A 15,065-nucleotide genomic window follows, 5' to 3' on the forward strand; every position below is an offset into this window, starting at 1 on the left:
ACATAATGAAATAAATAAATGCGGCAATACATAAATAATTAAATTTAAATATTCATGGGTTAAATATATTAAAAGGTTTTATTTTTAATTATTTCATGGTACTTTTATTTCATAAATCCACATTTATTTATTTCCCTCTCTATTTATTTCCAGTTCTTATATGCAAATCAGGGGGCGTCGCTATCTCTCACATTCAGAACAGAGAGGTACTCTGTACCCAGGGCACAGTCACATATTCTGGGGTAAATGAACCACCAACTAGCGCTTACCTGACGGAGCAACACGACCGGCAGCTCGCGGGGCTCTGTACCCAGCCCACAGTGACCTATTCTGGGGTAACTGAACAACCAACTAAACGACTTCCTGAAGCGAGACCAGGTGAATGGGACTTCTTTGGGACTATTTACGTTTCTGCCCACATTCATTTCGTTTCCTTCTTGCACAGCCGCTGCAGTTAACACACCTGTAAACACAATGTTATATAAAATAAAACGGTAAATACAGAAACATCCACATAAATAGTCCCAAAGAAGTCCCATTCACCTTGTCTCACTTCACCATCAACGGAAATGTTCAGTTTTAATGTCAATTAGAGTAGTCATTTGCCCGCTAGCTCACTTAACAACGCCTCAGCTAATGTTGTGTCAACCCGCAGTGGGTACAGAGCACCGCAAGCTGCCGGTTGTGGTGCTCCGTCAGGTCAGAGCTAGTTGGTGGTTCAGTTACCCCAGAATAGGTCACTGTGGGCTAGGTACAGAGCCCCGCGAGCTGCTGGTCATGTTGCTCCATCAGGTCAGCGCTAGTTGGTGGTTCAGTTACCCCAAAATATGTGACTGTGCGCTTGGTACCTGAGTACGGCTCTGTTCTGAATGTGAGAGATAGCCACACCCCCTGATTTGCATATAAGAACTGAAAATAGAGAGGGAAACCAATAAATGTGGCATTAGGAAATAAAAGTCCATGGAAATAAATAAATGTGGATTTATGAAATAAAAGTACCATGAAATAATTAAAAGTAAAACCTTTTAATATATTTATTCAACTAATTGATACATTTTCATTTGAATATTTACATTTATTTAATTATTTATGTATTGCCTCATTTATTTCATGATGTATTTCAAAGGCATATTTATTTATTTGTGTATTTATTCATTTATTTACGTATTTATTCACTTATTTAATATTGAATAAAACGGCATTCCATATGTCTTTGTTGAGCCTGCACATTAATTGTTTTGAGAATGCATTATATGCTCTGGAGAAATCCAACTGTGGGCAGATTAACTGAATTTGCAAAACAAAGTTAGTGTTACAGTAGTTTTAGAGTTTCTAGTTTCTGCTTGATTGCAAGTTCCTCAATGGTGTACCTGCAATGGAAGAGGAAATTGTTCAACATTATCCAACATCGACATTTCTGAGAGTTGTTTTTGTCATTGTTCTTACCTATAAAGTTGGTTATTTAGAGTTGTGCAATTAGAGTTGTTTGCCTTCCAGAAGACATAAAACATCAAAATAGTTACACAGCCATCACATAGGCTATCGCTGTCTCATATAGGTATCAAGGCTGTCGCTGTCTCATAGAGGTAGTTGTGTCAGTAATGACTGCCCGCTCTAATTAGCATAAGTGGAAGTAGCAAAAGGTCAGTGCGAATGTTTGGGCATACAAAGTTTGTGAATTTGACATTCGAGACCATGGTTTCGTGACCTTTTCCTTTACCAAATGATATGTCAGCCCTGTGATCTTTTGTTGACATACCGAGGTTCCAGCCAGTTCTGGAACATCTTGTCATATATGTCCGTTCTGTGACATCATGTGCAATGTCTTTTCTGTGACGTTTCTTGGTGCAATGAGCAAGCTGTGGTTTAGTCTTTTGGTCTTAATTTAAAGCATGGTTCCAGCGGTTGACAGCTTGGCAGCCCTCATAGCTCTACCACAGACCTGTAGGTCAGAGGACAAACAATTTTTTTTAGCCACCGCCTTCAGTTGGAGTATAAACTTGTGTTTTTATGTGAGCCAGGACCAATACAACATACTACTCATGTAGGACTGAATATACATTACTGGTTGGAAAGGTATAGAGGTATCAAGGCTATTATCGCGGTCTCATAGAGGTATCAAGGCTATCACCGCTGTCTCATAGAGGTATCAAGGTTATCACCGCTGTCTCATAGAGGTATCAAGGCTATCACCGCTGTCTCATAGAGGTATCAAGGCTCTCATCGCTGTCTCATAGAGGTATCAAGGCTATCACCGCTGTCTCATAGAGGTATCAAGGCTATCACCGCTGTCTCACCGCTGTCTCATAGAGGTATCAAGGCTATCACCGCTGTCTCATAGAGGTATCAAGGCTCTCATCGCTGTCTCATAGAGGTATCAAGGCTATCACCGCTGTCTCATAGAGGTATCAAGGCTATCACCGCTGTCTCACCGCTGTCTCATAGAGGTATCAAGGCTATCACCGCTGTCTCATAGAGGTATCAAGGCTATCACCGCTGTCTCATAGAGGTATCAAGGCTCTCATCGCTGTCTCATAGAGGTATCAAGGCTCTCACCGCTGTCTCATAGAGGTATCAAGGCTATCACCGCTGTCTCATAGAGGTATCAAGGCTATCACCGCTGTCTCATAGAGGTATCAAGGCTATCACCGCTGTCTCATAGAGGTATCAAGGCTCTCATCGCTGTCTCATAGAGGTATCAAGGCTCTCATCGCTGTCTCATAGAGGTATCAAGGCTATTATCGCTGTCTCATAGAGGTATCAAGGCTCTCATCGCTGTCTCATAGAGGTATCAAGGCTCTCATCGCGGTCTCATAGAGGTATCAAGGCTATCACCGCTGTCTCATAGAGGTATCAAGGCTATCACCGCTGTCTCATAGAGGTATCAAGGCTCTCATCGCTGTCTCATAGAGGTATCAAGGCTCTCATCGCTGTCTCATAGAGGTATCAAGGCTCTCACCGCTGTCTCATAGAGGTATCAAGGCTCTCATCGCTGTCTCATAGAGGTATCAAGGCTCTCATCGCTGTCTCATAGAGGTATCAAGGCTATTATCGCGGTCTCATAGAGGTATCAAGGCTATCACCGCTGTCTCATAGAGGTATCAAGGCTCTCATCGCTGTCTCATAGAGGTATCAAGGCTATCACCGCTGTCTCATAGAGGTATCAAGGCTATTATCGCGGTCTCATAGAGGTATCAAGGCTATCACCGCTGTCTCATAGAGGTATCAAGGCTATCACCGCTCTCTCATAGAGGTATCAAGGCTATCACCGCTGTCTCATAGAGGTATCAAGGCTCTCATCGCTGTCTCATAGAGGTATCAAGGCTATCACCGCTCTCTCATAGAGGTATCAAGGCTCTCATCGCTGTCTCATAGAGGTATCAAGGCTATTATCGCGGTCTCATAGAGGTATCAAGACTATCACCGCTGTCTCATAGAGGTATCAAGGCTATCACCGCTCTCTCATAGAGGTATCGAGGCTATCATCGCTGTCTCATAGAGGTATCGAGGCTATCATCGCTGTCTCATAGAGGTATCGAGGCTATCATCGCTGTCTCATAGAGGTATCGAGGCTATCATCGCTGTCTCCTAGAGGTATCAAGGCTAAAGTGTTGCCTATTTGAACATCTAGCAGATACAGAGGAACATTAGCAGAAGTAGGCTATGCCACAGGAATTTAAGACGTCTGTATAGCTTTTCTATAGAGTTTCTGATAATAACTCTTGGTTGCCATTGGGAGTACATTGTAACAGCAGAGCAGTGGACCTCCATGTTTTAAAGCATATACACAGGTATATAGGAACCAGTGTTGCTGTTGTTCAATTGTGTATTTTGAGTGGTTTCTAAAGTATCTGTGCAGTTTCTTAGCTTTTTTTTCTGTTGTGTTTTTTTGCTGCATTGTAGAGCAGCAGACAGACTTATTGGTCACACTGGTTGTGGCTCAGACACTGTGGCTCAAGCATAATGTCTTACAGCAGAACCTTTTTACTCTTTATTCTTTCCTTTTGCCACTGTATTTGCAGCCAGTATGATGCTGGGCTGCTTCGACTGGTTTCTGTGACGCGATGCTGATCATGCGAACAAACGCCACTTGTTTCTAGTTCTTACTGTTAAACTCATCATAACCTGCACTGCATCAAACACATAACCAGAATGTAACACTGTCACATAATGAGCATCTTCATGTGTACACTCATGCTTGTGCATTACATTACACTGTTGCTGCACAGACACAGTCACTGGCTGTACTTTCTCTGTAAACATAATACTACTTGTATTTCCATGATCTGTGGTGCTGCTGGTAGAGGTTGTTGATAGTGACGACAACATTGAGCAATAGCTCTAGTTCTGCAGCGACACATTGAATGGCACATATAGTGGATCCAACAAATGGAAAGACGTCCAAGTAGCTTTTTACACTGGGCAGAGATCGAGATGTGTTATGAGGAGGTACAGTGCCTTGCGAAAGTATTCGGCCCCCTTGAACGTTTCGACCTTTTGCCACATTTCAGGCCTCAAACATAAAGATATAAAACTGTAATTTTTTGTGAAGAATCAACAACAAGTGGGTCCCATATATAAAGTGGAACGAAATTCATTGGCTATTTCAAACTTTTTTAACAAATAAAAAACTGAAAATGTGGGCGTGCAAAATTATTCAGCCCCTTTACTTTCAGTGCAGCAAACTCTCTCCAGAAGTTCAGTGAGGATCTCTGAATGATCCAATGTTGACCTAAATGACTAATGATGATAAATAGAATCCAGCTGTGTGTAATCAAGTCTCCGTTATAAATGCACCTGCTCTGTGATAGTCTCAGAGGTCCGTGTAAAGCGCAGAGAGCATCATGAAGAACAAGGAACACACCAGGCAGGTCCGAGATACTGTTGTGGAGAAGTTTAAAGCCGGATTTGGATACAAAAGATTTCCCAAGCTTTAAACATCCCAAGGAGCACTGTGCAAGCGATAATATTGAAATGGAAGGAGTATCAGACCACTACAAATCTACGAAGACCCAGCCGTCCCTCTAAACTTTCAGCTCATACAATGAGAAGACTGATCAGAGATGCAGCCAAGAGGCCCATGATCACTCTGGATGAACTGCAGAGATCTACAGCTGAGGTGGGAGACTCTGTCCATAGGACAACAATCAGTCGTATACTGCACAAATCTGGCCTTTATGGAAGAGTGGCAAGAAGAAAGCCATTTCTTAAAGATATCCATTAAAAGTGTCGTTTAAAGTTTGCCAAAAGCCACCTGGGAGGCACACCAAACATGTGGAAGAAGGTGCTCTGGTCAGATGAAACCAAAATCGAACTTTTTGGCAACAATGCAAAACGTTATGTTTGGCGTAAAAGCAACACAGCTCATCACCCTGAACACACCATCCCCACTGTCAAACATGGTGGTGGCAGCATCATGGTTTGGGCCTGCTTTTCTTCAGCAGGGACAGGGAAGATGGTTAAAATTGATGGGAAGATGGATTGAGCCAAATACAGGACCATTCTGGAAGAAAACCTGATGGAGTCTGCAAAGACCTGAGACTGGGACGGAGATTTGTCTTCCAACAAGACAATGATCCAAAACATAAAGCAAAATCTACAATGGAATGGTTCACAAATAAACATATCCAGGTGTTAGAATGGCCAAGTCAAAGTCCAGACCTGAATCCAATCGAGAATCTGTGGAAAGAACTGAAAACTGCTGTTCACAAACGCTCTCCATCCAACCTCACTGAGCTCGCGCCTGTTATGCAAGGAGGAATGGGCAAAAATGTCAGTCTCCGATGTGCAAAACTGATAGAGACATACCCCAGCGACTTACAGCTGTAATCGCAGCAAAAGGTGGTGCTACAAAGTATTAACTTAAGGGGGCTGAATAATTTTGCACGCCCAATATTTCAGTTTTTTATTTGTTTAAAAGGTTTGAAATATCCAATAAATTTCGTTCCACTTCATGATTGTGTCCCACTTGTTGTTGATTCTTCACAAAAAAATACAGTTTTATATCTTTATGTTTGAGGCCTGAAATGTGGCAAAAGGTCGAAAAGTTCAAGGGGGCCGAATACTTTCGCAAGGCACTGTATTACCAGAGTCGTGCACATAGTTATAAATAAATAGTTTGTGGAGGTAATATTTCAATTTACTTTATTTTGTATTTTTAGTTTAATAGCATAAGAGCTCTAAATGCAATAAGTATTTTATAATTTTGTATGTTATTTTTGTACAAACATTCTTTACAACAATGTTTTTTTTAAATTCAGGTAACGTCAGTTTGTAAATAATTCTTTTCTCGGGCTTAAAATCTTAGGCTATGTTTAGACGGAAACTATCTGAAGAGAAAACGCAAAAGTGGCGTTGCGTTCTCACATTTTATTCCGCGTTTAGATGAGCGTTTTGGGGGGGGAATCTGCGTGCATATGGTGACGCAAAAGTGTGTGAAATTCGATGTAGTATGCACACCAGGCGGCTAGGTGGTAGTGTGAAGCACTGCCACACAACACCACCAAGTCCGCGCGCCTGCATAGAACCTTCCTTCTACTTCTCTCTCTAGTAGCGCGAAGTGAACAACAAGACAGACAGACAGACAGACAGACAGACAGACAGACAGACAGACAGAGCGCGACACATACACATGTGGCTCACACACACTTGCACAGTATGTTTTTACCCTTTAGAAGGGAACGCGACGGTGGAGCGTTTTCAACATTTCCACTCTGGAGGTTGGTTTCACTTTTTTGCGTTTTTAAGCCCCCAAAATGCCGTCACCGTCTAAACGAAAGGCACATAAATATATTTTGTCGTTTTCACCCGCGAGTGTTATTCGTGTAAACAGGGCCTTATAGTAATACTTTTATACATCTGCTGAATGTCATTTCTTATGGATAAGCAGTAAAATAAAAAAAAATTAGTCAGTAAATTTGACAAGCAAACCGTGCTTGATCGTTAAAGTTCAGACATTGTTCAAATGAAAATAATGGTAACAGACATTGTTCAACATCTTCAATGCTGCTAGCTCTTTTAGTTGTAGCTGTGACTAAGTCTCTGTAACATCTCTATCTGTAGTCATAAGAAAATAGTTATTTGGCTAAATTCACTGTATTAGGAACTTAAACAGAAAAGCATGATAGAAATGTCACACTGCACACAGACATATGTTTATGTATAACTCTTTGGCATGAGCTAAATCCGTCTGGATTATGTTTCTTAATTTCCTCCACAAAAATGTCCACGGTTTTCACGGTCGTCCATTGGTTTTCCCCACAATATTCCCTTCTGGCAAGTAAAGCACGATTAACGTGTTTCATAATCGTGTTTGGGTAACTCAAAACACTTGTTTAAGTTTTAGAAAAGGAGCTTGGTCTTCTCTGAATATTGAAAAAGTCAAATCTGACTTAAGGTACAAGATAGTCCTTCAGTGTAGAAGTCAGGCGCTGGGGCATAAAAATATGGCACTTATTTCTTGCACTGGAACAAAATGTTGCCGGTGAATGTGAAAGTTTTGCAAATCAGTTGCATATGAGAGTAATTCCTTGGAGACAGGGTTGGTGGTCCTCCGACTATCACTATCAAAATATTTTTTTTTCTCCCCCACATAAGCATGCACTGTCACTCTGGTTTATGTTAGCAGTTTTCACTCCCTGGCAAACATTTCAGTGTGCGTGAGTCAGAAGTGATAGGACTATGAAAAATGGCAGGTTTTCAAAATATTTGGTAATTTCTATAGATCACTTAACAGGCCAGTATGTATCGTCATCTTTTCCTTATATATTTTGTTTTTCGTATTTCTTTGTACTGTCTTTTAGTCTCATTGTATTGCAATTTAAAGCATGTTTTAATATACTTTATCAACACGCTTTTGGAACTTATGCTTGTTTTAAAGGGATTGGCGGCATGCCCATGAAAGGTTGTTTTTCCCCGAAAGAACAGCAGAAGAAATCCACGGTTTCAGTAATCTCAATGTGTCACTCAGCAGTCGTGTTTGGCGCTCCGTCAGCGCAAGCCTGAATAAGGCTAATGAGTCTTTCTGGACACAAAGGCCCCATTAAAAATATAGACTAGAAGTTCTTGGAAAACCTCTTCAGTTGTGACCTCACGCTGCATTAATGAGTGCGACCAAAGTCCAACCAGTTAAAGCCGTCAGACATTTTTGAATAACCCCGCCGTTCCTTCGGTCACTCAACTACTGATAAATTGAGGCCGCTGGACGTTTAAGCAGATCCATCCGATGCTAGCAAGAGAAACTCCTCAGTTCGTCATTCACTAGATAATAACTCACAAGCGTAAATTTCCTTATCTCAACAGGTTCCATTCATTCTGCTGTTGACGGAGGTAAAGTGTGTTTGTCTTCCTCTGCTCGAACATGTGACCATCACACGCTGCCGCAGTGAGCAGAAAAAAGCATATTACAGATAGCAGTAGGGCACAAGACCCTTCAAACGCACTTATTTTCATTAAAAGACACACACACAAAAAACACCCTACGACTTAATGCTTCTCTGTATTTCCAAACACATTTCCTGTTTTTGAAACACTAAATTCAGATGGATAAACCTTGGCTTCAGCAAATCCAGCCAGTTTAGAAATCAAATATTTTCATAAGATTCTGGTGCCCAGAATGATGGCTAGTTTCCACTGATCAGCCATGCTTTCACATTTTACAAATTATAGATTTTGACTCACAAAATGGTGCTGAATTTTTTTTTAAAAACTACCACAAAGATATGTAAAATGACCACAAACGTACACAAAACGACTACAAACGACTCTTTGAGACCCTTTTACATTTGGGTGTCTTGTTCCTATGTAGACCGGTTGGGGGGCCTCTTACATGTCTGGGGACCCGGGGCCCATTGTTTTATAGTCCGTCCGTGGATGGAGAGTAAACGATACAGTTGTCGGCCTCCCATTGATCTTGCACATTTGCTACCATTGGGTGACCTTGTTATCAAACAGCAGTTTTAAAGCCTCTGAACAGCCCCACAGGGGGTTTCAGTTATTCTGGCAGATTAGACTCTGCTCAGGTTGAAGGTGGGCCGGAGCTTAGATGGGTCTTATTAGGTCAGAAATTCTTGCTACCAATAAGGAGGATTAATTTGTCCTGCCCTAACAGGTGCAACAACACTAATGCGGGGGACCGCCCCCGTGGTTACGTTGTTTTTCCGACTGGCAGCGTTCACATGGTCGTGTTCACATGGCGTGTTCTTCTTCTTCTGTTATATTGGCGTTTGGCATAACAACTTGTTGCATGACTGCCACCAACGGTTGGCTGTAACCTAGAGCATCAGGTGTGTGAAAATATGGAGGCCACAATAACAAAAGATTTGCTGCTGATTTCTAATACGAGCATACAAACTGCAGGACAACGAACGGGAAAGGACACGGATAAGGTGTTTTTTAATACATGGGCCTATTTATGAATAATTTGAAACATGTTATGTCTGTGTAGGTTTCTTGGCAGAGGCGTTTGTCCACAATAAACAGTTTTAAGCCCGAGTTTCCCACCTCTGATTCCCACAGGAATGGTGACGTTTTCTCTCGGGGAAAATGGTTTTCCGATGTCTGTGAACGCAGCATCTCAGTGAACCTAGGAAGGTGTCAATCACTCAGTCTAACCACACCCACACAGTCCTGGAAAAGGTCCAATCAGCCACATAAACTATAAACACCTGTATGGGTGTTCAAGGCCTTTTAAATCTAAACAGGGATGCCAAATGTTGTTGACATGTAGTGAGCCTGTAGTTACCTCCTCATTAACTACGCAGGTGTTTCTGTTTAGTTTTGCCTGAATGACAACTGACAGTGAAGGTGTAAAGTGTGATTTATGGTTCTGCGGAGGCTCCACGCAGAACTTTCACCGTAGCCTACGCAAGTGGCCTGATGTTTGTACTTGTGCATAGAGCTGGGATGTATGTGTGTGGTAGAGCGAGGGAGACAGTGAGAGAGTGAAGGCGATTAGCTTCGGAGCGGGTAGGGACTCTAGAGTCATAGTGAGAGAAACAAAGTCTCCCCTGTGCTTTCTGACCACGGTGGGAAATCTGTAGCAGGAAAAGTTCACCCTCTCCTTGATTTCATGTCGTTTACGGAGAAGGAGAACCAGGAAATGAGCTGGGGGCTGAAGTCACGGCCGAGCGACATGCGTCGCCGCGACGTTTAGTTAAATTTTTCGAGAGGTGCACGTCAGGCTACGGAGTAGCCACGGCTTAAATTTTACTTAGAATTATAAATCAAGCTTTACATGTAAAAGCTGTGGAGAGATTTAAAGATTCCCACAGCAACTCACCCACCTGCTGCTAAATGGAGCAAATTAAATTCTTGTTAGTACATGAAGTTTGTTGACGTCCCAATACCCAGTATAGCTCCACCTTCAACCTGAGCAGAGGTCTAATTAGCCAGAATAAGTGACAACACCTGCGTGGGGGCTGCAGGGCCTTTTGGCGCTGCGTGTGTGTGCGTGGCCATCTGTCAGGTATAAACTCACCTGCACCTTTTATAGAAACAGGGGTCCTCGTTGCTAGGAGATCTTTAGCCTGGCAAGAAGTGCCTGCTTACACACACACACACACACACACACACACACACACACACACACACACACACACACACACACACACACTCCCCCTGACATTTTCCAAGACATTTGAGAGTAGTGCTGACTAGGTAGATGTAGGAAGAGAGGGCATTTATATCCTGGCGCCACTTTAATGTCTTTACAGTACACATAGATTCATTGGTAACTCTTTACTACATAAGAGTGACATGACAGTGTCATGAACACATGACACAGTCATGACACATGAACCCTAACCCTAACCATAACTTGTCATGACAAAAACCGAATGACACTTACTAAAAAAAGCGTTATGTCATAAAAGTTAATGACTTGTTTATGTTTATGACACGTTCATGACAGTGTCATGTCCCTCTTATGTAGATACCTTCAAGTAAAGTGTAACCGATTTTATCTTTTGCATATAGTGTTTAGTCCAGTCAATTTTATTTATTTAGCCCAATATCACAAATCGGGGGGGGGGGCTTTACAATCTGTACAGCTTATGACACCCTCTGTCCTAAGACCCTCGATTCAGATAAGGTAAAAAAAAAAAAAAACGGGAATAAACTCAGGAAGAGCAACTGATCCCTCTCCCTGGCTGCAGTGTCAGAGAAATCTGGGAATTGTGTTCATTCACAATTGCAACTAGTACGACTGACTGAATCTATTTGATGTCATTTATTTATATTGGGATTGTTGATGTGAACAACATAAGCTCAGTTTGGTTGGGTTGCCCCCCGGCGTGACTGCCGCCTGTAGGTGAGCGAGAGGTCAGACAGGACCCAACAACAAAATAGATCCATGTGATGCGCTGTTATGTCTGGCTTGGCTAGTTGATACACTCCACAGTGCGGTACACAGCTGCTGACAGTGTGTTTCTACAGTACACAGGTGTCCAGGTCAGTTCAGTACAGGAAGCTTTATCGGTGAACTTGTTTGTTTTAAACACACCTTTTCTTATCCTGCAACTTTTCATAGATATTAAATCGATATTAAATGTAACTAGATATCGCCTTAGATTTTGGGTATCGTAGTATGGCATGTGTTGTCTTTTCCTGGTTTTGAAGGCTGCTATACGGTGAAGTGATGTTATTTTCTCAACTTACCAGACTTACTAGCTGTTTTATTATTTGCCTTTAGCCACTTTGTCATTATATCCATATTATTGATGATTATTTATCAAAAATTTCATTGTGAAAATATTTCATGAATGCACCAGTTGTCAAGCCTACAATGTCGTCGCCATATCGGCATCGAGGTATTTGGTCAAGAATATCGCGCTACTTGATTTTCTCCGTATCGCCCAGCTCCAACTTTTCATTTCAATCCGCTGAATTTGTGCTGTTACCTTTTTTAATCTTGTGTGCCATTGGTGACGTATACATCTTTTGTGTGCTGTTCAGAGACATGACCTGGCTCAAAGGTATGACAAAATGTGGAGAACACACGTTTCCTCAATAAAATCAAATGTATTTAAATAAACAAAGGTAAACGTGTTTATCAGTTAATCAGTAATGTGTGTAGTGTATGGATGTGTGTAGGTGTAGCAATGTTGGAACGCAAAAGTAACTCAACCCAAAGTCCAAACAAACCAAGCAACCTTGAGGAGGGAGAGAGGAAGAGCGACTGCCCAGGCACTCCTGTTCATGGACGTCAGTTCATCCAGGTGTCAATCATCAGTCCTCATTAGCCAATCCCCAGATCCCAGCAACCAAAGGGACTTAATAGGTCTTGAGGCCTAGGAGCTGTCACACCCCCCTCCTCAAGAGCAAGGTTCCGCCACGACCTAGAAAAAAACGAACAAAACTGTTAGATACAATAAATCGCATTAAATATTGAACACCTGACCACGTCGGTATTATCTCGAACACCCATCCAGTTCAGCGCATTATCTACACAGCCCAGTGGCCATAAATCCAAGGAAGCACTTTAATGGCTCATGAACCATGAAAATGATAGGCAGTTCTAACAAACATTATGACATTGGTGCACGCGACCGGGCATCTGCCACCACATTGTCCTAGCCCTGAATATGGCGTATTCTTTTTATTTTTTATTTTATTTTTCTTCTCTGGATTAGTGGCCGCTTGCGTCTCTGAACAATTTAATGGGAGTAAAGGTCAACACGCCTCAGCAGTATGACGTCAACCATATCACTATCGTGTGTGTGTGTGTGTGTGTGTGTGTGTGTGTGTGTGTGTGTGTGTGTGTGTGTGTGTGTGTGTGTGTGTGAATTTGCTCCTTGTATAACAGGTCTGTTAAGCCATTAGTCCAGTCCACGGCATGGGTTGTCGACTACTTTATGGCTAAAACTGTGGGTTGCATATTATGTTGTGTTTCACCTTCTGTCAATCGTTAACTTCGAAAATTGTCCAGCTGATAGTATTTACAACTGCAGCTCGAGATGATTTCTCGGAGATCACGTTATCTAGCTCAGTGCGATCAATAATCCGTGGAACGGGATTTAACTCGCATGACGTCTGAGACGTGTACGATGGGCTTATAGTGTTGTCATTTATACATATGTTTATTTGGTTTATTGTCTATTTTGTTACTATTTTGTTGAATGGTCTTAAATATTGTAGTTACTGTGTCCTCTTTTCTTTATTTTTGTCTGGGTGGGTGGTGATGATAAGGGGGCTGGGGGGGGGGTGTTCATGTTGCGAACTGTATGTCAAAAATGACTATTGTTAATCACAAAAAACCACCAAAGTCACGCAACAACAGAATATTATCGAGGAACCCTAACCATTGCCTAATTCTAATGACGACGTTGGGGGCTTAAAACACCAAACACCATGTACAGGGGCTTTATAAAGGCATGCTGCAACTGCAAAATGTTGCTCAAAGATACATTGAGTTTTACCCACAGTTGCTCCGGTGTGTTGACAGAACATGTTTGATTGTCTGGTATATAGCATCAGAACTGGATCAAGCCTTATATGGATTGTATAATACTACTGCTGAATGAATCCCTGTCCTGACAGCAGTCCCACTGATCCTACAGATGAGTCCTAAAGGTCAGGAAGTGCTTCAGGTTTCCATTGCGTAGAAATGTTTGTGGTAACAAAGACACAGCAGTCATTTGTCCTTTTAGTTGATTTCAGGACAAATTGAGGATATATATATATATATATATATATATATATATATATATATATATATATATATATATATATATATATATTTTATTTTTTTTTTTTTTTTTCACACTCTTACAACTTTTTGCTCTAATGTTCAGCTCATCTCGGTCTCTGTTTGTCAGGTTCAGTGTTTTTTATAAAACCAAAGAGAGGTAATGTCCTCCTGCTTCCGGTTCATCCTGTTCCTTCAGCCTGCAGAGAATTTAAAATTTCTATATTTTCTGCGGAAATGTGAATATTGAAATAATACAGTTTATTGTGCGAACACTGAGGGATTAAGTGTTCTATTGCACTACCATCAAGTGGATTCACAGCAGGTTATTTGAGGCAAAAATGTAGGTTAACAAACGAATTGCGATTGTGTTGACTGAAATTTTGATATGATTCACGATATTGGAGGAAATGATCACTTTTGTATCATTATTCTTATTTTAATTGAAAAATATAAAAACATAAAAGATTAAAGACAGACTAAAGCTTTTTAGTCTGTAGGATACTATTTGTAGGCTGGGACGTCACCACAATACTTCATTCAGAATGCATTGACACATGTTTTGCCTTTTAAATATATTACCTCACACATCTAAACAAAGAACTTGTTTTCCTAGTAATGTTTTGAGATTTGAAGTCTAATCAAAAGTCTCCTCTCTCTCTCTCTCTCTCTCTCCCCCCCCTGTTTGCAGCTCTCTGGTGGTTGTGAGTTGACAGTGGTCCTTCAGGACTTCACAGCAGGATGCAGCACGGAGATGTCTGTCAGCACCGGTGAGAGAAACCTGTCTGTCCCTCTGTCCTGTTCACACGTTTTAGTCTGGGTCTTGTCGACTGTGCTCCTCGAGTTAAGTAGTTAAATCCAAATACTGCAGGTATTTGGGTTATATTTAAAGGTCCCATGGCATGAAAATTTCACTTTGAGGTTTTTTAACATTAATATGAGTTCCCCCAGCCTGCCTGTGGTCCCCCAGTGGCTAGAAATGGTGATAGGTGTAAACCGAGCCCTGGGTATCCTGCTCTGCCTTTGAGAAAATGAAAGCTCAGATGGGCCGATCTGAAATCTTCTCCTTATGAGGTCATAAGGAGCAAGGTTACCTCCCCTTTCTCTGCTTTGCCCGCCCAGAGAATTTGACCCACCCATGAGAGAGAGAAAAAAAAAAAGGCACAGAGAGAGAGAGACATCATGGCTTTCGAATGAGCAAAGTGGCAGTTGGTCAAGGCCCCCCACACACACACACACACACACTCTCCTCCTCCATAGCTACAGACACAGAAGTGAAGAGAGCACCATGTCGTAGGACATTTTTAAGCTTGCTAATTTTAAAGGAAGTGGTTTGGGTTAGTTTGGGTTCATGCATTTGTTTTTTTTCTCTCTCCTTTTT

General features: G+C 41.7%; 1 protein-coding gene across 5 annotated transcripts in view; it reads left to right on the forward strand.

Annotated features, from left to right (window-relative positions):
- Positions 1-15,065, forward strand: part of kalrna (kalirin RhoGEF kinase a) — a 189,886-nt gene that overhangs the window by 117,431 nt on the left and 57,390 nt on the right. For all 5 annotated transcript variants that reach the window (XM_039818007.1, XM_039818008.1, XM_039818009.1 and 2 more), the window contains one exon: positions 14,376-14,454. In XM_039818007.1, coding sequence (XP_039673941.1) covers positions 14,376-14,454 — 79 coding nt within the window. The remainder of the gene's footprint in view (positions 1-14,375; positions 14,455-15,065) is intronic.

The sequence above is a fragment of the Perca fluviatilis genome, chromosome 12, assembly GCF_010015445.1.
Source record: "Perca fluviatilis chromosome 12, GENO_Pfluv_1.0, whole genome shotgun sequence".
Classification (NCBI taxonomy): Eukaryota; Metazoa; Chordata; class Actinopteri; order Perciformes; family Percidae; genus Perca; species Perca fluviatilis.